This window comes from Carcharodon carcharias, chromosome 10 (assembly GCF_017639515.1).
Source record: "Carcharodon carcharias isolate sCarCar2 chromosome 10, sCarCar2.pri, whole genome shotgun sequence".
Classification (NCBI taxonomy): domain Eukaryota; kingdom Metazoa; phylum Chordata; class Chondrichthyes; order Lamniformes; family Lamnidae; genus Carcharodon; species Carcharodon carcharias.
Genome location: NC_054476.1, coordinates 42,646,301 through 42,671,112, shown reverse-complemented (window position 1 = coordinate 42,671,112; position 24,812 = coordinate 42,646,301). Strand labels below are relative to the sequence as shown.

General features: G+C 44.5%; 1 protein-coding gene across 1 annotated transcript in view; it reads left to right on the top strand.

Annotated features, from left to right (window-relative positions):
• Positions 1-24,812, top strand: part of LOC121282821 (ethanolamine kinase 1-like) — a 509,597-nt gene that overhangs the window by 316,697 nt on the left and 168,088 nt on the right. The window contains exon 9 of the mRNA XM_041196636.1: positions 14,202-14,275. Within this exon, the coding sequence (XP_041052570.1) occupies positions 14,202-14,275 (74 nt within the window). The remainder of the gene's footprint in view (positions 1-14,201; positions 14,276-24,812) is intronic.

Sequence of the window (24,812 nt, the reverse complement as noted above, 5' to 3'; positions counted from 1 at the left end):
AGAAAGCAGCTCACCATCACCTTCTTAAGGGCCATTAGGGATGGGCAATAAATGCTGGCCTAGCCAGCGATGCCCACATCCTGTAAATGAATTTTTAAAAATCCCCGATGTCTTCCCGCCACTGGCCAATTTTCCAAGAGGTGGTTGGGCAGCAGGAGCAGGACCGCACAGGCTGGTGGCAGGTAGTCAATTGAGCTTGTTGAAGAGCCAATTGGCCATGATATTTCACAGTTTTTGTTATTTTCCATAAAGAACCTGGGTTCTACAGAGTGTCAGCGGCTCGCCTGCTCAAAGGAGGTGGGAGCTCAGTGGCAGGTGAGTATTATCTGAAACTAGCAGCCATTAAATTCTGCTGAGCTTACAAATAGGCAGGCTCAGGTCAGAGAATAGAAGGCTGCGACTTCTGGAAGGATTGCAGTGTGTCAGGCCACAGCGGAGGGCTGTTAGCAGAAGGGTGTTTCCCATATCCCATGCAGCCAGTGCAGGCAACACAACAGGAGTTGGAGCCACAGTGAGGGTCTAAGTGGGAACTTTGCTGTCAGAGTTTGACTCCTCCAGTGAGGAGCAGAGTGGGAGAGAGAGGTTATCAGCCACATGGAGAGGGACAGCAGTGGGCAGAGGAGCACCAGCAGCATGACTCTGCATTATGATGCGAACAAGGAGGGTTCACGGGGCAACTAAACAGGCTGATGTTTGAAGAAGGCATTACCCAGTGTTTACAAAAAAAAGGCTCATGGAACTGCTGAAGCACTAGTGTCTCTGAAGGCTGCGTCTGAACAGACAGGTGGTCACTGGCCTATGTGGAATGCTAGAGGAGTTGAGGCCAATGGGATGCAGTGCCTGTGGTAATATAGGTGACCATGATGCTAAACATTTACACATCAGGCTTGTTTCAGGGATTAATTGTGGGATCTTTCAGTAAGCAGTCCATTGCTGCATCAAGCAGGTGGCACAAATGTCATGTTCCAAAGGGCATGAGACTATATCAGGTTTTGCACTGATTAGGCCAGTCAGGCCGAGGTCAATTGGATTCGGAACAGTGACAGGATTCCCTCAGGTTCCGGGGATAATAGATTGTCCGCATGTGGGCATTATGGCTCCCTCAGAGCAGCCAGGTGCCTTTGTGAGCAGGAAGAGGTTCTACGCACTCAATGTTCAAAACGTCTGTGATCATTGTAAAAGGATCCTCCAGATGTGAGCTCAGTTCTGAGGAAGCTGCCGTGACTCATATGTCCTGAGACAGCCCGAAATGTCTGAACACTTCACTCCAACCAAACACCTGCATGCATGGACCCTGGGTGACAAGGCAAATCCACTAAAGACATGGCTGCTTACATCTGTGCAAAACCCCAGCATGAGCAGAAGAAACCTACCTCAGCTCCCATGTGACGACAGGGGCAACTATCGAACAGGCAATTGGCCTTCTGAAAATACAATTCCAATGCTTTGACAGATCTGGGGGAGCCATTCAGTACACCCATGTCTGCCGAATCATGGCAATCTGCAATGCTCTACATAATTTGGTGCTCCAGAGGGAAGTTGCATTTTGGAAGTGGATGACCACATTGAGAGAACTGCCTTCTCCAAGCAGGAGGATGAGGAAATGCACATCAAGATCCACTAGCCAATGGTTATATACCTGTGGGAGCAATGGCCACTGCCATCGACATGTGTGCAAGGGAGACACATGACTCCCTCATCCACCAGGATTCTCTTGAGATTCCCTGTAACACCGGTTGCCCCGAGATGGACGGGTCATGGGAATAATTTCTTACATCATCACCGCAATGCTATTGCTATGTATGCTATGTATGATCTTGTTGTTATAAATGTGAGTGTCAGTATTGTTAATTGTTTAGCTGCATATCTTGTATTCACCTCATATCTTTACTTTTATCTGTTGATGTTATGCAGAAAGGGGATGTGTAATTGGATAGTCTGCAAAGTATGGTATCTGTGTTTTTGATAATGGAACATTCTTGAGACTAGGTGAAAAAGGCCAGATTACAAATGCAGTAAACAAACTTAAGTATTATTGGGGTAAGACAGCCTCAGCATGTTAGAGCAAACCTATAAGAAAGGAGCTCCAAAGCCACTGTACCTCTATTCTTGGCACTAGGCAACTATATTTGGACTACACTATTGTTGCACCCACCCTGTGTGGGCTGGTTTGGGTGATGTGTTATATTTGTCAAAGCCAGTGTAGTCAGTAGATGAATTAATCGATGGACAGTAGAACCATGCAGCATCCCACTCAATAAGGAGACATTTGAAGCTCAGGCCTTGCATAAACCAGACAAGATTTTTGTCCCAGCAACTAACTCATTAGGAACTAGTTTATTTTGTTCTTCACAGTCTCTAATACTGTTTTTGTACTTCAATCCCATCCTCTTCACCAAAACCTGTTATATATTGGAAGGAACGTGTAAAGAGAGATTGACAAAAGATGGCCAAATCACTTGTTTAACAACATCACCATGATGCACTGAGAACGCTCAAAACATGAATACGTTAAAAAAATTAGAAGTGGTTGTAGTGTAATGAACTACTTACAGGTTCACAAACTATCCTCATCCTCCTTCAAGTACCATGCCTAAAGGGGTTGTTGGCAACCATGGACTTGGATTGGTCCACAATTATGCTTGGCAATGGTAATTTATGCTATTATGTACTATGTGCTATTGCAGTGGTTTGAGTTGCCTTCTTCAGAATGGCTGACCAGGAAACTCCCTGCTCCTGCTGCCGGCCATCAGGCATATTGGAAGGATTTACAAGACCTATTTGGCCACATTATAAATGCACCTCCATGGTCATCGAGTCCGGAAGTGGGATTTGAACCTGGAGCTTCTAGCCCAGCATTAGGGATGCCACACAAATCAGACAACTTCAAAACAAAGAAGTAAATCTCTGTGAATATTCACACTTGGCAAAATAACAACTGACCCTATTTTTTTCTCTTTGGACTTGATTTATAGATATCGTTTAACAACTGGTTAATATCTTCTGTGTTTGATCTGCTGGGGTGATGGGGTTAAATGGGGGTGAAGAGGGTGGTTAATTTTTTGGGGGTCTCACACTATGGAACTAATTTCTTGTGAGATTAATTGCCTGGGGCAGAATTTTGCCCTCGTTGGGCGGGCTTAGCGGAGGGGAGCAGGAGCAGTGGGGAAGCTGACCACCACCTACAATCGTGATTTCATGCTGGCGGGCCAATTAAGGCCCACCCAGTGTGAAAAGCGCACTGCAGCGCTCAGCGCTGCCTGTGTGGTGGGGGTGGGAGGAGGGTGGGCGTGGAGCTGCCTCAGGGAGGTGAAGATTTATGAAAATAAAAAAGAAAGATTTAAAAAATGTTTATAACATGTCCCCTCGTGTGGCTGTGTCACATGAGCAGGGACATGTTAGAAAATTTTTTATTTCTTTTTTCATGGCAGATCGAAACCTCATCCCGCCCCTGGTTGAGGCTTTGCAAAAAATCCAAAGGCTGCTTGGCCTTTTTGCCTGCCCGTCAACCGTAAGGTTGGACGGGCAGCAAAATGTTTAATTTAATTAGATCTTTAATGGCCTTAATAGGCTAGTTAATTGTCGGTGGGCACGTGGCTGACTCCCGCGCGCACCCGCCGACCAGAATATCACGCGAGTGCGTGATGATGTCCACACGCTCATCTGACGTCATCGCACATCATTTTATGCTCGTTTGGGTCTGGCATGCGCCCGCCCAACGTGCGCAATATTCTGGCCCTGGTGTCCAAAATCATTGAGTCCAATCCTTTAGAGTCTGCATGAGAAAAGAACAGAAAGCCCATAGCCATCCTGTCACAGGGGATTTCATTTGTAACTTTGGCCAAAATGGTCTCTGTACTGAGTGCGTGGTGAATGCCAGACTGAAAGGCTTTGATTGGAATTTTAGGGTGAAATGGGCATGGAGCTGGGAAGCGATGGCAGGTTCAAGGATCTCAAAGAGGAACGGTGGACTTTCGGTGGCTTTGGCTGACCATGAAAATGGTCAGGAATATAGCCGTCAATAGGAAGAGAAGTGCTAAGTCCTCTGATATGATTTAATTCCTTTGCAGCCCAATTTCTGCCTGAAGGAGGGGGTTAAAATCAGCCCTATACCAAAATAAACAATTAAAAAATATCTGTCCTCTAAGCTTGCCATTTTGAAAATCCTCCCATTGTTTCTGTTCCTACATGCCATCTGCAGATGAAAAATTGATTTTCAATCACTTTGCTGACATTTCCTTACTCTCAGCAAGCCGTGCAATCAGAAGCTTTGGTTGTTCTGTCCAAAATTACTTTTCAATATTCCTTTCAGCTAATTATTTTTACCAAGTGCATGAGCCAAAACCACATTGTGAACATTGTTATTTCATTTATTTCTTATTCTTTGGTTGAGCTATTCAGTAATTGCTAATATGTTACTAAGTTCAGATTCTAGTTGAAAATAATACTGCTTCAGTATTACAGGGAACATGGTGCTATTTTTCCCTCTCATTTTGTTTGCCTGTCACTTCCATGCAAAAACATATCACTTTTTGTGCCAAATAAAAAATCAATAGTATTTATTTCTCAATTTTCACCCCATTTTCTCTTCTCCACCCCTGAAGGCACTATCTATTATGAATACAGTTCCATGTGGTGAAGGTGTCTCTCTCATACCTTGCTCAAGAATGTAATCCTGGACAGTCAGTAGAGTGTCAGCAGGCTAATTGACAGCTAGACCCAATCCTGTCCTCAACTCGTGTTCACACTTGAGCATTTCTCAGCACTAAATGAACAGGAACCTTCCAGAATTTTAGCCCCTCTGGCCCAGTGGCATTGAGGGCAATTGTAGCACTTTGCACTGCCTAATTGATCTGACCAGCAGCAAATACAGGATATTAAAACAACAGCTTGTATTTGTATAATGTCTTTAATGTAATAACAGGTCCCAAGGTCCCTCATTAGAGCATTATAAAACAATGTGTGACATCAAGCCACAGAAGGAGATATTAGGTCAGATGACCAAGAGCTTGATCAAAGCAGTGGTTTTAAGGAGATTTTTAAAGGAGGAAATCAAGGTAGAGAGGTGGAAAGGTTAAGCGAGGGTATTCCAGAACTTCTGGCCGAGGTGGCTGAAGGTGAGGCCACCAGTGGTAGAACGATTAAAATCAGGGATGACCAAGAGGTCAGAATTAGAGGAGGGCAGATATTTCAAAGGACAGGATTTTGAGGTCATCGGGTGGGTGTGTTAGGCAGGTCCAGGAGCAGCTGGGAAATGGACCGCGATTGGCCGCCCACTGCAATTTCACGCTGGCCAGAGCCAATTAAGGCCCGCCCGCCTGGCGTGAAACGCAGCTTGTCACTGGCTGGGAAGGTCCTAGCAGGATGGGTGCCTGTCGCCTGCCTGGTTCAATGGCGACTCTGCAGCCAATTTAAAAATGGCCCAGGCAGCCGCTGGAACGTCTCCTCTGCGTCTTCAACATTTAAGTTATGGAGTAGAGTGCGCCTGGGGATGCCAGATGGGAGGGCAGGTCAGGTAGGCACTCAGCCCCCCGCTTTTCGGATGAGTGCCTCGCCATCCTGCTGGAGGAGGTGGCTACCAGGAGGGGTACCCTTGCCCCAAGAGATGAGAGGAGGAGGCCACCGCACCTCACAAAGAGGGCATGGGAGGAGGTGGCAGCACTGGTGAGCAGCCGTGACATAGTGTGCAGTAGCAGAAGCAGTTCAATGACCAACTGCGCTCAGGAAGGGTGAGTACCGTGTTGGCATGGATCAGTGTACAGAAGTGTTAAGGTGTGGTCGCCCCCCACTTTGGACCTCAGAGGTGCTAAGTCTGAGTGCCAACTGTCAATGATGCCGAAGCTGGCCAAGGGGGTGAGCCCTGGCTGCTTGGACTGAGTGCCTTGCGGCTCGAGGGCCACAACTCCAATGTGCCCTGTGAGGTGCTCCTCAGCTGGGGTTGGCCAGGCTGCAATGGTGCTGCAGGTAGAGAGTGCATTAATCAATGCTCCTCTGTTCTTTCAGGAGAAGACAAGCCATAACCAAGCAGAGAGGTCACGTACAGGCAGAAGCCCGCCCAACCTCCTGCTACTCAGTGGGTTCGAGCGAGACTCCCTCGAGCTCGAGAGCTGGCACACTCTCCATGCAACCGGGTGTGGAGAGGCGGAGGTGCCAGATGAAGGTAACAGCGCAGTGCACCAAGGTGAGAGCTTCAGACTGCACAACCTTTCTAATGCAGTCCCTTCATTGGTGTGAGCCTCGAACCTGTATTCCCCATTGATCATTGAAAGACAATGGCACCATGATGTAGATCTCCATTGTCTGACCCGCGTGCCTGGCATGCACAGTGACAGTGTGATGACTTTAACTAATGACATATCCTTGTTCTCCCTTTTAGGTTCGCCAGCACGCAATCGCACTGTGCACCCGAAGGGCCACCCCTGACGCCAGAAGACCACCGAGATTCACTTGCACCTGTGTCACACCTGCTCTCTGAAGCAGGCAACAACACAGATACCAGCACCTTGGTGGGCATTAGTTTTTTGGCTAGAATGTCGGTGCACAGCGGTGAGGGCACTTCACACTCGCTTGAGGTGCAGGCGGAGACAGAGAGTGCCCAGGGTGCCGGCAGTTGGAGAATTGCTGGGGACCAGGATGATGCTTAATCGAAGGCAGATGATGAGCCTCTGGAATCATCCATTAGGCAGCAGATGTGCAGGAGGATCTGGCGGAGATCCATGAGGGTCTGCAAGCCATGTCCTCCTTTGTGGAGGAGTCCATTCGGAGTGTGAACACTGCATTAACCTTCATGGCCAAGCGCACTGCCTCCTCCATTAAGAGAGTGGCAACTTTCATGGAGAGGCAGCTCCAGGGACAGAATCAGGTTCTTGGGGTTGCACTCAGACCTACGAGCCCTCACTCAGTCACTGACCTCAGGTGATCAGTGCCAGTGTGGGAGATGGATGAGACACGCAGTATCCCAGCTAGGTACCCGTCCATCAATGGTGAGCAGGAACGTCCAGAGCGACCTCACGTTGGCGCACAAGCTGCTTGTCATCTCAGCAGGCTCCTCTCAGGGTGCTCTAGATGATGGCAGCAGCTCCTCTACCCCTCTGCCAGTGACTGTCACATCTAATGAGGCTGCGATGACTGGGGAGATGCCAGCCGTGGCACTGACTGCTCCCTCCCAGGCGGGGCCAGCATGAGCTCCACTGGCCAGAGGACGACCGCCAAGGTCATCAAGGCCAACAAGACAGCAGAGACAGCAGGCTGTCTCTAATGCTGCTGCCAGTGAGGGGGGAGCAGCAAGACATAGCATTTGGAAACGTAAGTTAAAGGTACCACGAATGCCAGAGGGCCAGTTCACAGGTGATTTTCTGTTCATTTATGTTTGGCTTATCTTTACTAGTCTGGGAATAAAGACCAGAGAAGGTTATGTAAATTTTTTTAAATTGTCAAAATGAGATAATTTTTTTTTGTGATAATGGCCTGAGTATGCTTCACCTTTTTATTTTCTTGGTGCAGGATATACCAGTATATAATGCTGGATGTAAGTGGCTCTAAACTTTATTGCACAGGCACTGAGTGGACTTTACGTTCAAATGAAAGGGTCATTTCAGACATCCGGTATGGTGGCAGCAGCCCTAGCATGTGGTTGAAACTGATCTTTGGTAACGCAGCTGAAGGAGCGTTGGATCAAGGCATCCCTGGTGTCCCTGCCTCCCTGTAGGTTCCGTGGTCTGGCTCCACACCCTCAGCGTTCTCCTCATCATGCTCCTCTTCTGACTCACTACAGGACTCCTCATCTGTGGCCTGTGGAGCTGTGTCAAGATCCTCTTCCTCCAGTGGGTCCCCCCTTGCCAGTGCCAGATTGTAGAGAGTGCAGCATGCAACCACTTTCAGTGACACCTGCTCCAGGGGCTATTCCAGTGCACCCCACTGAACGGTCCAGGCATCAGAAGCACACCTTGGGAGGACCTATGATCCTCTCTATCACTGCCCTTGTGGAAGTATGACTCGTATTGTAACACTTCTCTGCGTCTGTTCTTGAGTGACGGAGAGGTAGCATGAACCACCTCTTCACTGGATAGTCCTTGTCAGCCAGCAGCCATTCATCTACTCGGGCTAGAGCACTGAAGAGCCTCAGCACCTCAGAGTGTCTCAGAATATAAGCATTATGGGAGCTGCCAGGGTACCTTGCACAGACTTGCAGAATCTGCATCCTATGGTCACACACTATCTGCAAGTTCATGGAGTCGAATCCCTTCCTGTTGACGAAGGCACCCGGCTGACCCACTGGCGCCTTGACGGCCACATGTGTGTAGTAAATTGCACCCTTGATTCGGGGGAACCCAGCAATTGCTGCAAAGCCTCAGCTCACTCAGCCTGGCTGTTCTCATCCATATGGTACAGAATAAAGGTCAATACCCACCTGAACAGAGCTTCTGTCACAAGCTTGACACAACTGTGGACAGCTGATTGGGATTCTACACACAGATGCCCCACTGACCCCTGGAAAGAGCCAGAGGCATAGAAGTTGAGGGCCACGGTGACCTTCAGAGCCACTGGCATGGGGTGTCCACCCACACAGTCGGAGCTGATCTCAGGCCCAATCATCTGACAAATTCTCCTCGGACATATATTGAGGTAGCTGCATTGCTGCCTGTAAACCCTAGCAGCAGGAGAGTGGTGTCTGCTGCAGCTCCTTCCGCCTTGGACTATTTGCTGGCCCTGCGCCCCTTCTGCCTGCACCTCTCCTCCACAGGTTGCTCCCCTGGAAGCTGCATTGGGACACCTGGCTTCCTCTCCCTTCTGCCCCTCTCTTCCTCCTCAGAGGAGGCGCCACCAGCAGAGAGCACAATTCCCCATTACCAGGCTAACGGAAAGCTGTATGATACCTAGAGGGGTCCACATAGTCTGGATCCTCCAGGGTCCTTGGAGACCCAAGAAGCCCTGAAGTGAAACCTGGAAATGTTAAGAATGAAGCCCCAAACAGAGATGAAGCTGACTAATACCAATAAGTCACCAGCAGCAAACTATGTGCCAAACTGCACACTACTGACACTGGCGATGCTGCTCATCCCTTTTATCCCGTCCACGGATGAGGTTTTTGAAAATGTCAGCTGGCCACCTGTCCATTTTGGCCGTGCGACAAGCACGAAATCACACAGGCAATGAAAAATCGGCATTAATCAGCTTTTTAGTGGCCTCAAGTGGCCTCTTAATCAATAGCAGGCGTAGCTCCAGCACCCGCCAAACGAAATATCGAGCAAGTGTGCAATGACATTGGGATGCTTACCTGACGTTATTGCACGCTATTTCACGCCCGATCTGGTCGGGTGCGCGCTCACCTGTGGGATGTAAAATTCTGCCCAAAAGGTTGTGGGACTGGAGGAGGTTGCAGAGATAGGGAGGGTTGTGGGGCTGGAGAAGGTTACAGAGATAGGGAGGGTTGTGGGACTGGAGGAGGTTACAGAGATAGGGAGGTTTGTGGAGCTGGAGGAGGTTGCAGAGATAGGGATGGTTGTGGGGCTGGAGGAGGTTACAGAGATAGGGAAGTTTGTGGGGCTGGATGAGGTTACAGAGATAGTGAGGGTTGTGGGGCTGGAGGAGGTTGCAGAGATAGGGATGGTTGTGGGGCTGGAGGAGGTTACAGAGATAGGGAAGTTTGTGGGGCTGGATGAGGTTACAGAGATAGTGAGGGTTGTGGGGCTGGAGGAGGTTGCAGAGATAGGGATGGTTGTGGGGCTGGAGGAGGTTACAGAGATAGGGAAGTTTCGGGGGCTGGAGGGGGTTGTAGAGATAGGGAGGGTTGTGGGGCTGGAGGAGGTTACAGAGATAGGGAGGGTTGTGGGGCTGGAGGAGGTTACAGAGATAGTGAGGGTTGTGGGGCTGGAGGAGGTTGCAGAGATAGGGAGGGTTGTGGGGCTGGAGGAGGTTACAGAGATAGGGAGGGTTGTGGGGCTGGAGGAGGTTACAGAGATAGGGAGAGTTGTGGGACTGGAGGAGGTTACAGAGATAGGGAGGGTTGTGGGACTGGAGAAGGTTACAGAGATAGGGAGGGTTGTGGGGCTGGAGAAGGTTACAGAGATAGGGAGGTTTGTGGGGCTGGCGCTGGTTGCAGAGATAGGGAGGCGCAAGAACATGTAGGGATTTGAAAACAAGGATGAGAACTTTAAAATTATGGTGTTGCTTGACTGGGAGCCAATGTGGGTCAGTGAGCACAGGGATGATAGGGAAATGGGATCTGGTGCATGCTAAGACATGCGCTGCAGAGTTTTAGATGACTTCAAGTTTATGGAGAATGTGGAAGTCCAGCCAAGAGCACGTTGGAATAATCAAGAGGTAATGAGGGCATGAATGAGGGTTTCAGCAGCAGATGAGTTGAGTTGGGCGAAGTTGGGCAATGTTACAGAGGTGAAAATAGGCAGCCTAGTGATTACACACATATGTGTTTGGAAGCACATCTAAGGGTCAAATGTGACACCAAGATTGCAAACAGACTCTATCTCAGACTGTTGCCAGGGATAGGGAATAAGGAGAGGGAATAAGGAGATTTTTTGGTGTATCTGTTTAATTCATGAATGACCCTGTCAGCATACTTAACAACAATGCTTTCAATGGGCTTTTTAAAAATAAAATCATTACCTTTCCAGAAATGACTTTAGGAAGCTATTGCTCGATGTTAGAGATAGGGTGCACATCAACACTCTAAACATTTCCTCATGCAATTTTCCTTTAATGTTCTTTCACGACCCTCCCCATTGGAAAAAAGAAAACTAAAACCTGTTTCTTTGACCAAACTTTTGGTTGCCTGTTCTAGTGCCTCTTTATGTGATTTAATGTCAAATTTTGTTTGATAATTCTCTTGTGAATATATATATATTTATGCAAGTTGTTATTATTGCTGCTGCTACATCCTGGCTAAGATGTGTATGTTGTATTTGTAGCTTGTATGTGTTTTAGATCATTTTTTTTTCTTTGGTCCCCTTAAACAAACTATAAGAAGTGTAAAAATATAAAGCCTTTTTTTGTTATTTTGCTGAAGGGCAAATTTATGAAGCACTCTGGAAGTGCTTCAATCATAGATCAATTTTTGAAAAATGTATGTTTCAGTTCAAAAAAATGCATTAACCTTTAAAAAATGTTCTTACTGAGCTGTTCCTGCCTCTGTCAAAGCTCTTGTCACCAGTCTTCAATGATTAACTATGGTGTTTAACTGGAGTTAACTCGTCTGCTCCCCACAAAACCATCATTGGTCTTCATCTGAAACAAAAACAAAAACTGCTGGAAAAACTCAGCAGGTCTGACAGCATCAGCGGAGAGGAATACAGTTAACATTTTGAGTGCGAATGACTCTTCATCAGAACTAAGGAAAAATAGAAAAGAGGTGTAATTTAAGCTGGTTGAAGGGGGAGGTGGGACAGGTAGAGCTGGATAGAGGGCCAGTGATAGGTGGACATTGCCAAAAGATGTTATAGGCAGAAGGACAAAGAGGTGTTGACGGTGATGACATTAGATAAGATATGTGCTAATGGTGACATTAAGGGTAGAAAGCATCTGTGGAGTTTGGGCTATCTGTACCTTGGGTTTTTCCAGGTATTTTTGTTTTTGTTTTATATTCAGGTGTCAGTTATGGTTCGTTTGGTAGAACACTTGCCTTTGAGTCACAAATTTGTGGGTTCAAGTCCCACCCTAATGACTTAAACACAAAATCAAGGCCAATACTCCAGTACAGTGCTGAGGGAGTGCTGCACTGCTGGAGGTGTTACCTTTTTGATGAGATGTCAAACTGAGATAGTGGGCCATAACCTCCGAGCTCCCTAGCGCTGGATTTGGGGAGTACCCCAAAGATGCACTGGGGAATCCCTCTGGGAAGTTCCCAGGTAAGGGTTTGCATGGCAATTGCCCAGAAGTGCACGTTTCCTCTGGACAATTGCACTGCGTTGGGAACCATCCGAAAATGTGGTTTAAATCGTAAACTTTGGATGGTTCTGCCAGGGTTACACCAGTAGCTACCAAGAAAAAGTTAAAAGAACTAAAACCTCTTCTAACTTCTGGGTTACTATTGTAAAGACTCAAAATGATGCCCCCACGGGACACCGCCCCCACAGCCCAAACCCCCCAGGGGACTCCCCCACCCCTGACTAACCACCCCTTCCACAGTATTCCCCACCCACTGAACCTACATGGGCTTCCCCCCACCCACACGGGACTCCTCATCTGACCCGACCCCCACTCCCTCCGATGTCCGAACCCCCCTCAGACCCCCAATCCCCTGAATGTCCAGCTCGCTCCACCCCCTCCTGACGTCCAACACTCTCAGCCCTTCTGTCTGTCCCATGACCACCCCCCCTCCTCCCCACTGATGTCTGACACCCCAGGCATCCCCCAAGTGTCCGGCTCCTTCACCTCCTCCCAACGTCCGACCCCCCAATCCTCCTCCTGATGTCTGATCCCCCAGCCCTCCCAATGTCTGAACACCCACCCCCACAAATATCTGGCCCGATGTACCCCTTCCCAATGTCTGACCCCGTCCCCCACCCCCACACCCACCCCCATGAATGCCCAGCCTGCTGCACCCCCTCCGGATGTCCGACCCTCCTCCCCCACTACCGACGTCCCAACCCATCCCCCACCGAATGTCCTGCACACGGCACCCCATCCTGATGTCCAACTCCCCCCACAGCATCCCTCAATATCCAATCCCCTCCGCCCATCTCCACCCTACTTCCGAACACCCCCACCCCTCAAATCCTTTTCGCTTACCTTAGACACTTACCTTCTCTTTGGCCTGTCAATTTCAATGGGACCTTTAAATTTACCTGCTTTACAGCAGCTAGTGCCTTAAAAAAGGGGGAATGTCCTCCTTCAATTCAGTGGTGCTGGACTGTGACATTGGACTGGAGACAGCTGCGCTGCTTGGATCTTGCCCAGCCTGAGTTGGAAGGTCAAGCGAGACAGGCACGGAAGAAATTTGGTGTAGGTAAATGAGCACGGAGTGACAATCCGACACTGATTGCTATTCTGAGGAAATTACGGCACATTATTTCAAAGAAGATCAGTGGAGTTTTCCTTGGTGTCCAGGCCAATATTTATCCCTCAATCAACATCACAAATACAGCTTACATGGTTATTATCACACTGCTGTTTTTGGGAGCTCGCTGCTTACAAATTGGCTGCATTACAATGGTGACTACATTTCAAAAATGCTTCATTTATGGAAGCACTTTGGGATGAGTTGAGGTTGTGAAAGGCACAATAGAAATGCAAGTCTATTTATTTTGTTCTTAGATGTAAGCATCAATGGCAAGGCTAGTACTTAATGCTTGTTTTCCCTTCTTCTTGAACTGCTACAATCTCCAGACCATTTCAGAGGGCAGTTAAGAGTAAACCACATTGGTATGGGACTGGAATCACATGTAGGTCAGATCAGATAAGAACAACGGGTTGCCTTTCCCAAAGGACATTAGTGAACCAGTTGGATATTTAAGACAATCCAACAATTTCACGGTCACTTGCACTGACATCAGCCTTGTATCTTAGATTTAAAACAAAACTGGATAAAGATTCTTAAATTACCATTGTGTGTTTAAAATTCATATTATCTGGATTGTTTTGGATTACATAACATAACAATGATACTACCATACTCTGTCTTTCATTCTTTACTTACATCTCTGGTTAGTATGGGTAATTCATTAGAAATTCTCACAGTTTATGGTGGGTGTTTGTAATTGGTAAGATGCCTGCATATGCAAATAAAAATAAGTACTTTGCAGTCATTACCTCCATTTCTCGATGGGTAGGAATCCAGGTTTATTTACATATCTATCTTGTTAGCCTTTTGCTTCAAATATATTTGAGCCAGTAATGGTAGCTCTGATAACTAGGAGTGTCACCATTTTTTGAAGTAGGAGTTAAATTTGTAGAGTGTAATAATGTAATAATAATTTGTGTGTAATAATATCAGGGCTTACAATAAGGTGACAGTAAATATTTTGCCAAGTCAGGAGTTTCATCTTTTTCTAAGGTATACAATTCCTCCTTGCAGTTACATTTCAGTAGCTGACCAAGATCTAGTGCATTATCTAAAGAGAAATATTTTGCTGGTGCAGTTTTGATTTAAAGGTGCACCTTTGTTTTTTTTAAACCAGTAGTGTAATACTGGTCACTACTTTTTTGAATTTATTTTTGCCTGAATTATTTTCTTCTCTGTTTAGGCTTCACACTTTTCCTGGGGCCTCTGGGCAGTTCTCCAGGCAAGATATTCCACCATTGATTTTGATTTCCTGAGGTAAGTGCCCTGCTTTTTCAGACAAAGTGAAAGAAAACAAAATCTAGCCTGTGTCTGGCTCATTGTTGCTGACAATGTGAACCCTAATGCAATTGGAAGCACTACGTCTAAATAGTCTGTCATGTTTTCTTTAATGTTTTGTAACCCACAGATGGGATTCATTTCCACCCTGTTTCAAAAATGTAAACGATAAAACAGCATTAAAGCACTTTAAACTACTTGATGACATTTTGGTCACATTAATGAAAACTGGCATTTATACCGATTAGGACAAATCAATCAAAAGATTGAAATACCATTGTGTGTTTCTCTCTCAAACCTCCTTTCTCGGTGTACATTTGAAAACTTTTAAAATGTGATTTGAATATTTCTATGCACTGATTAAAAATGCAACAAAAAAGTTATCATTCCAATTGAGCGATTTAATTTATTTTTTGCAGTACACTTCATGTTTTGTCCTGCTCATAACTCATCCTTTTCTAACTTAGCCACTCAACGCACAGTTCAGTTCCAGTAGTTCTTTCCAACTTTGGTGGTTACATTAATTGTTAATGACAAAGGCAACCTTCACTCTGTGTGGTTTCCTGCCCACATTTGGATCATTTACAGGGTCTTTTTCCTGATAGGAAATGCAATATGAGATGTGCGAAAACAGTGCTTATATTGTAGTTTAATTGGCTCTTACTGTCGCTCATCCAAGTTCGGCGCGTGTGCTGTAGGGTGTCTGTTCCACAACAGGAAAGAATAAACCCAGACTCAAATCATAGGAAATTCATCAAATATGGTTCTTGGAGTTCTGTCTTTCAAGCTCTGTTTCATTGCCATATGATCTCCATAAACCGAATTACTGTTGGCTTAGGTACAAGACTAAAGGCGCCTGGGGCTAGTTCATAATGAAATCCACATGCACGTGACAATAGAACGATCATGGAGAAGCATGGAAAATTCTCCATTGGATCACTTTATTTCTTTTATAAAAATAAACTCACAATACTTACTACACTTAAGGGAGGAACTGATAATTCACTTGTAGTTTGGATGCGTGTGTGCCAAACCATTAATAATGGCAGGGCTAAATGGGTACTTAGACTATCAGATATCTCAAACGTTTTTATTGGATGAATATAGTGTACTGTCAAACCTACCCTGCAATAAGTATATACATTTTATTAATGTTTCAGCTGTGTATAGCGAAAGATGCTGCAAAGTTTGACACTTGATTTGGCCACTGTAAAACTTTATGCGAAACTTTAAAGCATGTAAATGTTTTTACTGTTTCCCTTTTATTTTATCTTGTATGGTTCTCAATCCAACAATTCTTTTAAAAGATTAGGTGTACCAGTAAAGTGGTACTTAAGCCAGAGGCATGAAATATGACTAGTAAGCGCACAAGGTTTGGCTCGAATGTGGTGCTGTCCCATTAGTATAAAGTGTGGCTATGCCCCTCATAATTGTTGCCGTTTACAGTTTATTGTATCACTTCGAAGTTTTTGCTTCTTGCCACTTCATTGAATTCATGTGGAAAATTAGTATTTAATTACAAATGTAACCATTGTTTAGTTTTATTTGGAAAAATAATAATTGGTTCCATCAAAGAGACAGAGCCATTCAAATGGTCTCTTGCAGCTCTCAAACCATGTTTCAATGTGTACTTTGAAGAAGCTCAGAGTTCACTCCTTACAAAATTCCATCTCCTGCAATAATAAATCCATGCATTATATGTTTTATCATTTTAAAAAATGGTAAGTTTCTTATTATTGAGGTGTTTTATCACACAGAACTACAGTTTATGTATTAACCTGTCTCTAAACTCTAATCTGTTACCTTGGTATTTTTTCTTTCCCTTTAACTATCTTACAAACTTGCATCAAATCATTTCCCAGATGTCCCCTTTCCAATCCCTCCTTACAACTTTAAACTTTTACACTAAGGGTTAGCCTTGTGAATCTACTCTTCACTGCCTCTAGTATTTAAATATCTCAGGAATGGACACAGTAATAAAGGTGCAGTTTGACCATACAGTTCAATCATAAGAGGTTAGTGTGCAAAATTAAAGCACATGGGATTGGGGTAATATATTGGCATAGATTGAGAATTATTTAGCCAACAGCAAACAGAGAGTAGGAATAAACAGGTCTTTTTCGGAATGGCAGACGGTGACTAGTGGGGTACTGCAGGGATCAGTGCTTGGGCCCCAACCACTCACGATATATGTCAATGATTTGGAGGAGGGAACCAAATTTAATATTTCCAAGTTTGCTGATGACATGAAACTTGGTGGGAATGTGAGTGGTGAGGAGGACATTAAGAGGCTTCAGGGTGATTTAGACAGATGGAGTGAGCAGGCAAATACATGGCAGATGCAGTATTACGTGGATAAGTGTGAAGTTATCCACTTCAGTAGGAAAAGCAGAATGGCAAAGTATTATTTAAATAGTGACAGATTGGGAAACATTGATGTACAAAGGGACCTGGGTGTCCTTGTAAACAAATCACTGAAAGCAAGCATGCAGGTGCAGCAAGCAGTTAAGAAGGCAAATCGTATGTTGGCCTTCATTGCGAAACAACTTGAATACAGGAGCAAGGATGTCTTACTGCAGCTGTACAGGGCCTTGGCAAGACCACACCTGGAGTATTGTGTGCAGTTTTGGTCTCCATACCTAAAAAAGGATATACTTGCCATAGAGGGAGTGCAACAAAGGTTCATAGACTGAGATGGCAGGATTGTTGTATGAGGAGAGATTGGGCCAACTGAGCCTGTATTCACTGGAGTTTAGAAAATGAGAGGGGTTCTCATTGAAACATATAAAATTCTGACAAGGCTGAACAGTTGGATGCAGAGATGATGTTTGCTCTGGCTGGATTACGAGAACAAAGAGTCACAGTCTCAGGATACGGGGTAGACCATTTAGGACTGAGGTGAAGAGAAACTTTTTCACTCAAAGGGTGGTGCGCCTATGGAATTCTCTACCACAGAAGGCTGTGGAGGCCAAGTCACTGAATGCATTTAAGAAGGAAATAGATAGATTTCTGGATTCTAAAGGCGTCAAGGGGTATGGGGAAAGCGGTGGACTAGGGTATTGATATAGCCGGTCAGCCATGATCATATTGAATGGTGGAGCAGGCTCAAAGGGCTGAATGACCTACTCCTGCTCTTATTTTCTATGTTTCGATAACTTCCTCCATCTTATATATTGGTTATATAGATCAGCATTCTATTGGCCTTGTTGTTCACAGCTTTGCACTGGCTGGATATGTATTGCGTCAAGTCTACCAAGAATCCTACATCTCTTGCAGCTTTGTCTTTTGTTATTTCAACATTATTCACAGAGTATGGTGCACTGTCTATTCTTCCTTATTGTGCAGCACTTTACAGTTGTCTACGTTAATTTCATCTGCCATTGTTCTGTAACTTACATTTTTGTTCAACTCATTCTGTAATTTCTGAGCTGCCTCCTCTAATTCCACTGCTGCTCTTATGTGTCAGAAAGTCTAAGAGGGTTTGTAGGGCTGGAGGATGTTATATAGATAGGGATGAACAGAAAACTGACAAGATATTTATCATCTTGCTGTTTTATTCTTTCTGATTGTCTTCTGTTTACTTCTTCCATTCCCTGTGGGCACTTCAGACTAGTGCTGGGGATCAAGCCTAGGACTGGCATTGTAAGGGTTGCTACTAGCCTCCTGGCACCGTACCAAAATGATCCTTCCTCATATCTGGGTCTACTGATTGTTGACAGATAATCAGCTATGGAGGGCTTCACTGCCAAACCTAATTTTGTCCTCCTCTGACACATAGGGGAATGAAGCACCGAAATTACAGACTGATTTGGACAAACTATAGAATTGGACAGAGAAATGGCAGGCATATTTTACAATGGCTGAGCATAAAGCACTGCACGTAGGAAGGAAAAATGGACAGCACATACTCCATAATGGTGTTAAGAAATCTCAAAAGTGTAGTACTGACACATCGCAATGGTGCAGTGCAAAACCTCTGCTCCCCACTTCTTCCCAGTTCTAGCATGACTATCTTACATCTATAGTTTTAACTTCAACACATTTATTGTAAAATAACCAAACAACAGGATATGATAAAGAATATTGCTGGTGGCAGTGATTAACTTAAGGTTGAGGCTTTAGCACAATTGTTTCAGCATTTGATTCATTTCTGGCCAAAGTAATCCCAGGGGCAGGATTTTCGGAGCGGCGAGCGGGCCCGGGTGCGCCCGGGAAATGGTCCGCCGACCGCGATTTCAGAGGCTCAACGCTGCCAGGGTGGGGGCGGAAAGAGTGCGAGCGTTAAAGTCTGCGCATGCGCAGTGGAGCACGCACTGAAAGCTCCCTGAAGACATCAAGTTGCCTCAGGGAGCTGAACAATTTTAAGATCAAAAGGGAAGATTTTTAAAATCTGAAAAGAACGTCCCGACATAGTACTCACACACAATAACATGAATAGAATAAAAATTCTGCCCAAAAATTTATATTGTTTTTACTTAATTGTGGAAACCTCATCCCGCCCGTGGATGAGGTTTCCTTAAAAATCCAAAGGCCACCTGGCCGATTCGACAGCCCACCAACCGTAAGGTTGGGACGGGCAGGGAAAAATGGCGTTTAATTAATGGATTAATGGCCCTAATGGGCCTCTTAATTGTCAACGGGTGCGCTGCCAACTCTCGCACATGCCCACCAGCCAAAATATCATGCAAGTGTGCAGTGACATCGGGACGCTCGCCCGACATCATTGCGTGCTATTTTATGCACGATCAGATTGGGCGCGCGCTCGCCCACGGGACAGAAGATCCTGCCCCAGGTGTGGTTCATGATTTTATGCAGGCTTTCACAGTCACTATTGTCTTATTTGTAGCTAGGTAAGCTTGACTCGTGCAACATTGCTACCTGCAACAACGAACATGAAAACTTCAGAATCATCCAGCTGTGATGTGCATCAAAGCTGTAGGTACGTAAGGGTCTGTATAACAGCAGATAGTGCGCAAGCTGTGAAACACTGAGGTGAGAGTTAACTTTCACAGAGGCAACACGAACAATCTCCAGATATGACTGGGGTAATTATGTGTCTAGCACACTGGATTGCCCTGAGTGCAGTGAATATTGGAAAATCAGGCAGCTTTGTAGTTCACACCTGTAAAGTGCCCTTGATCTTCCTTCCATTAATTGAAATGGAAGAAAAATAGAGCGACTTCCTTTGCAGGCAGGCACAGACCCAGAAAAAACTCTCCTGACATTTCTGCTAGCACTTACCCACCATCAGGACTGTTACAAGTTGCTGAGTTTCTGAATACTGGCAGGTATGCAGTTACACATTAGATTCGAATAACCCTATTATCATTCATTTAAAAATATATTAGGACATTCTGTCATGAGTTATTAAATCAGGCAGGGCTCAAACCCAGCAGGGGTTTGTGTCCATGTGCCTTGGTACTGATCTGGAGTTGCTGATAAATTACTTTATTACTGTATGTGGCAATATTGTTCTTTGTCCCTTGCTTTGATAAATAAGATGAGTCAGGTTTTAGTTAAAAACAAGTTATAACAGTGTGGTTTTTACTTTTAAGGCCCATGCCTTTTTATGCAATATCTCGTCAAACAAAAGAAAAGGTATATTCAGAAAAAATTTGCCAGAGAATACATTTGGTGAAAAAAATATTCCAATTGCATAAGTATGTGTTGTAATGTAAAGTAACAGTGTGGCTTTTGTTAGCCTGACTGTCCTAAAGTCAATCCTTGAATCTGGATTCAAACAAAAATATCAGTTTAACTAAAACCATAGAAAATTGTTCAAGACGGCCACAAGTAAAATAATATCTTCTTTCTGAAGTTATTGACATTAACTTTAATTAGAATAAGCTAAGGACAGCTAGCACATCTTAACTGTGACTACTTGGGTTTATTTAAAGTTTGAATCCTAGTTTCTAAGAATTCAACATTCCAGAATCAGGCATCTGATTAAAAGAATGACTCTTATCATTATCATAAGATAATTACGAACAAGGAAAGCCATTCAAACCATCTTATTCAAGCATCTAGAAATACCTCTCAGTGCCCCCAATTGCAGTATCTAATTGTTTTTTTAAAGGATTCCAGGCTTTTCCCCTCCATTTTTCTCTCACATCTATACTCTCACCTCTGTACACTCACATCTGCACTCTCATCTCTGAGTCAAAAGGCTTGAAGTTCCACCTCAGAGACTTGAGCACAAAAATCTAGACTGATTCCAGGGCAGTACTGAGAAAGCTGCAGTGTCGGTGGTGCTGTCTTTAGAATAAGATGTTAAACCAAGATCTCGTTTGCTCTCTCAAGTCATCTTTTGCATCCTTCCATCTATGAAGAATAATGGACATGCAGCAAACAGCTCCATTTTAGATGGGGTGCCCGTTGCCAAGCCACTATGTAGCCACAGGTCATCATGGTGGTGCATGTCAAACCACAGGAGGTGTCACCATTTCCCTCTGTCATCAGCTAGTGATCCCCAAGTGTGATCATTGTTCTTTAGGGCCTTCATGTCATCCTTGCAAGCATCCTTGATGCGGAGCTTTGGGTGTCCTACTGGTCTTCTGGCTCCAATTACCTCACCGTACATAAAGTCCTTGGACATGTCCATCCTGCAGACATGCCACAGCCAACGAAGCCAGCTTTGTTTGATGAGTGCTAACAAACTTAGGAGCTCTGCTTTTGAGGGGACTGCCACATTCATGATTTTTTCTTGCCAGGATATACCCATAATGACCTTTAGAACCTTCTCCTCCTCTGCTGGAAGGTAAGCTCAGTTCCACAGGAAATGTGTGATGCAAAAATCATCACACTATACAAAAACAAAGGAGGCAGAGAAGACTGTAACAATTACAGGGGCATCTCACTCCTTAGCATCAAAGCTTTAGGGTCACGCTTAAAAGACTCCATCTATTTGCAGAGCAAGTGCGTCTGGAAGCACAGTGCAGTTTCCTTGCCAGCCAATCTACTGCGAACTCCATCTTCTCCATAGGGCAGCTACATGAATTGTAGGGAACAGGGCATACCTCTTGACCTTACTGCTTTCTCAAGTGCACGCAAAAGACGCCATAGCATTATTTCAAAGAAGAGCAGGGGATCTACCCCTGGCCAATGTTTATCCCACTATCAACATCAATAAAAAAATTATCTAGTCGTTATCACATTGCTGTTTCAGGACCTTGCTGCATGCAAATTGGCTATTAAGTGAATGCATTTCAAAGAAGTACTTCATTAACTGTAAAGCACTTTGGGCTGACTTGAGGTCGTGGAAGATGCAAATATTTTATTCTTTCTGATCACTTTTTATATGAAGAGCTTTCTGAGATCAGTCTTAAATTTACCTTTTACTACGATGAATATATATTCTTTTGTACTACTCTTGTAATTTGATTTGAAGTAATATTCTGGATTTATCTCATGTAAACCTCTGTAAGATCACCCCACAGAAGGCTTCTTTCCAGGTTGAAAAGCCCAAGGTTCTCCATCTTCCCTCATAAGTCAATCTTTAAATATCAGCCTCATGACTCTTTTCTGTATGACCTTCAGTGCTTGGAATATCTTTTTGTTTTTCAAGGTGCAGCCTGACCAATGTATTGTACAGTTTCATCATAAATTCTTTGGACTTGTACTCTATTGTTTTTGCTTTGTAGTTTAACATTCTGTTGCTTTTGTTTAATTGCTCTGCATTAGTTGACATCTTGAGCATCAAATCTATTATGACTCCCCCATCTCTTTCACTTTCATCTGTAACATTTCAACAGCATTGTTCCCTCTTATGTGCAGTATTTTCCATTTGTCTACATTACATTTCATTCGCTTACTTAATTTCACCCACACGTTCTTTAATTTCTGAGCTATTTCCTTTGATCCCACTGACAATTCCAATTTGATATCTTACGAAAATTTGACTAATTTGTATTGAGTGTCTGAATCCATACCCAACTCTGTAAGTTGAGCTCTGAGGTACTCCAGATAGCACTTCCACTTACCTGCCATAACTGCACCAATTAATGTCCATCTTGAATTTTCACCTTCAGTCTATTTCTTTTCTGTTTCCAAGACATATCTGAATTGCCACAGCTTTGAGCCTAATCAGTAGCCTTTCATGGGATCAAATGACTTTTGGAAGTTGGACTACATCATAGTGTAGGTTTTTTACAGTTCACTTAGATTGTCACCTCCTCGAGAGTTTGAAGAGATGGGTCAGACATGATCTATCCCTTTGAAGCTTTATTGACTGCTGTCTACTAGGTGACTGCTTGTGGAAGACTGATGTACCCTCGGTGTTATGGCATCTAGGAACAGACAAACAAAATAAAGTTGACACTACCTGAAAAGCCACTTGCTTTCATGCAAGGAAGCAAGTTTAGTCATGACATATATAGTAATCATCCATACAGGAAGGACAAGAGCTGCCCTGAGGAAAGGGGGTTCTTGAGTCAGGGTTCTGCTCTCTCTTCTTCAGTTTTATTCGCTTCTCTGCAGCAACATTTAGCAGTCACTCTCTGATTGGGTTGAGGCTTGTTGAATGAGGTACTGCCTCATGACACAGTCTGCTGCAAGTTCCTCCAGTGCACTGATGGTGATTTGTTCCCTTTTCAATAAAGCGTTTAAAGTGTCCTTAAAAAAAATGTACCTGTCCTCCTTGAGATTGGGTGCCATCCTGAAGTTGTGAAAAGAAGACCTGCTTCGGAAGCCGATTATTTGGCATGTGGATGCCACGTCCAGACCATCGTGGCTGATTTTGCATGATCGTGGTTGTGATGCTGAAGGAATTGACTTCGGTGTGGATGCCGAAGTTTGTTTACCAGTCTTCCCACTTGACTTTGAGTATTCTGTGGAAACACTGCTGATGGAAATTCTCCAGCACCCGAAGGTGCCTTTGGTAGGTGACTCAAATCCCCCTGCTGTGACAGCAACAGTACTCAAACCTTTGTCCTCTTATGCAGATCTCTGTCAAAGATCCAGTTGTGCAGTTTTTGGAATAGCTGATTCTGTGCTGGACAGGAAAAGTACCTTTTCTGTGCTTTCTTCCAAGAATTTTACCTGCAGTCAGGATGGAAAAGGTCATGCCCCATAAAGATATCTGCCATGGCTCAGTGGTAGCTTGCCTTGAATTAGAAGGCTGTGGGTTCAAGTCCCACTCCAAAGGCTTGAGCACATAATCTAGGCTGACACTTTAATGCAGCACCGAGGGGTTCCTGGGCTGTCAGAGATGCTATGTTTCAGATGAGACATTAAACTGAGGCCGTGAGTGCCCTCGCAGGCAAATGTAAAAGATGCCATGACACTATTGAAAGAAGGTCAGGGGAATTGCCCAGGTGCCTTGACCAATATTTATCCCTCAACATTGCTTAAAAATAAAGCAAATTATCTGATCAGTACCACATTTCTGGGAGCTGGCTGTATATAAGTTAATGCCGCGTTTCCTGCATTAGAACAGTGACAACACTTCAAATGTATTCCTTGGCTGTAAAGCACTTTGGGGCTTCCTGAGGTTGAATGTATGAATGCAATTTTTAAACTTTTTTCTGTGAGCAAATCAAGTTTTCTGTGAATCGAACACAGTCCCCTTATGCATGCTTTGTGCCAGACAGCACTGTCGGAATTTTCCAGCCCCTCCCAGCAGGATCTTTCAGTCCCACCAAAATCAATGGACTTTTGGCTGGCTCACCGCATCCATCGGGACCCGCCACGCTGGGGCTGAAAAATCCCGACCCATGTTACAGGACTATCAATTACCCTCTAATTGTGATAAAATACACTGGAGACCATGTGGAATGTCCACCATGTTTTTCTGTGCGTTGAGAAATGTGGTAAATACCACATCGCCTGGGTATCAACCCAGGCAATGAGATAAGTCAGGTTCATCTCCGAGTAAGATAATTGCACTGAACCAGAAATTACTGCAGGAGCTAATTGAACAATTCTTGACTTTCATGAAGAATAAACTGTTTTAAAACAATAAAGATCCAAAATCCTTGTAGTTCTTTTCAGTAGCTTTCAACTGAAGAGAGATGACCCCACAAAATGCCTCTTGATATCAGTGCGAAAGCAAGGAAATGAAAACCACAGACTTGCTGCTCAACTATGTCTGCCTTTATTTTGATATTAGAGCAATCTAAATTATGATTGAACAATTTTTTCTTAATGATTCACTAAATAATAATTTAACCATTTATATCACCTAAATAGATACGATCTGAACATCCTAGCCCCCGGCTTTCATTGCAGAATCTCCCGATCTCCCATCTTTAACTTTGCCAGAAACCCCGGAGCAGAGACATCGATATTTGTTTTTAACCCTTTGCACCATTCCTCCAGAAAGTCTGTGATTAACTGTTGGAGAATCCTAATAAAATTCCAGGCCAATTATTAAGAAACCTCAAGCGAGACTGGATTATGATTAGTTGTTCGTAATTCACTATGTAATTAGTTCTGTGTTCCCCATAGTGAATCAAAGATATACAAGGTGGATCAATAACCTTTGTGGCCCTGCATTAATTGGGGACCCATCAGCAGAGTA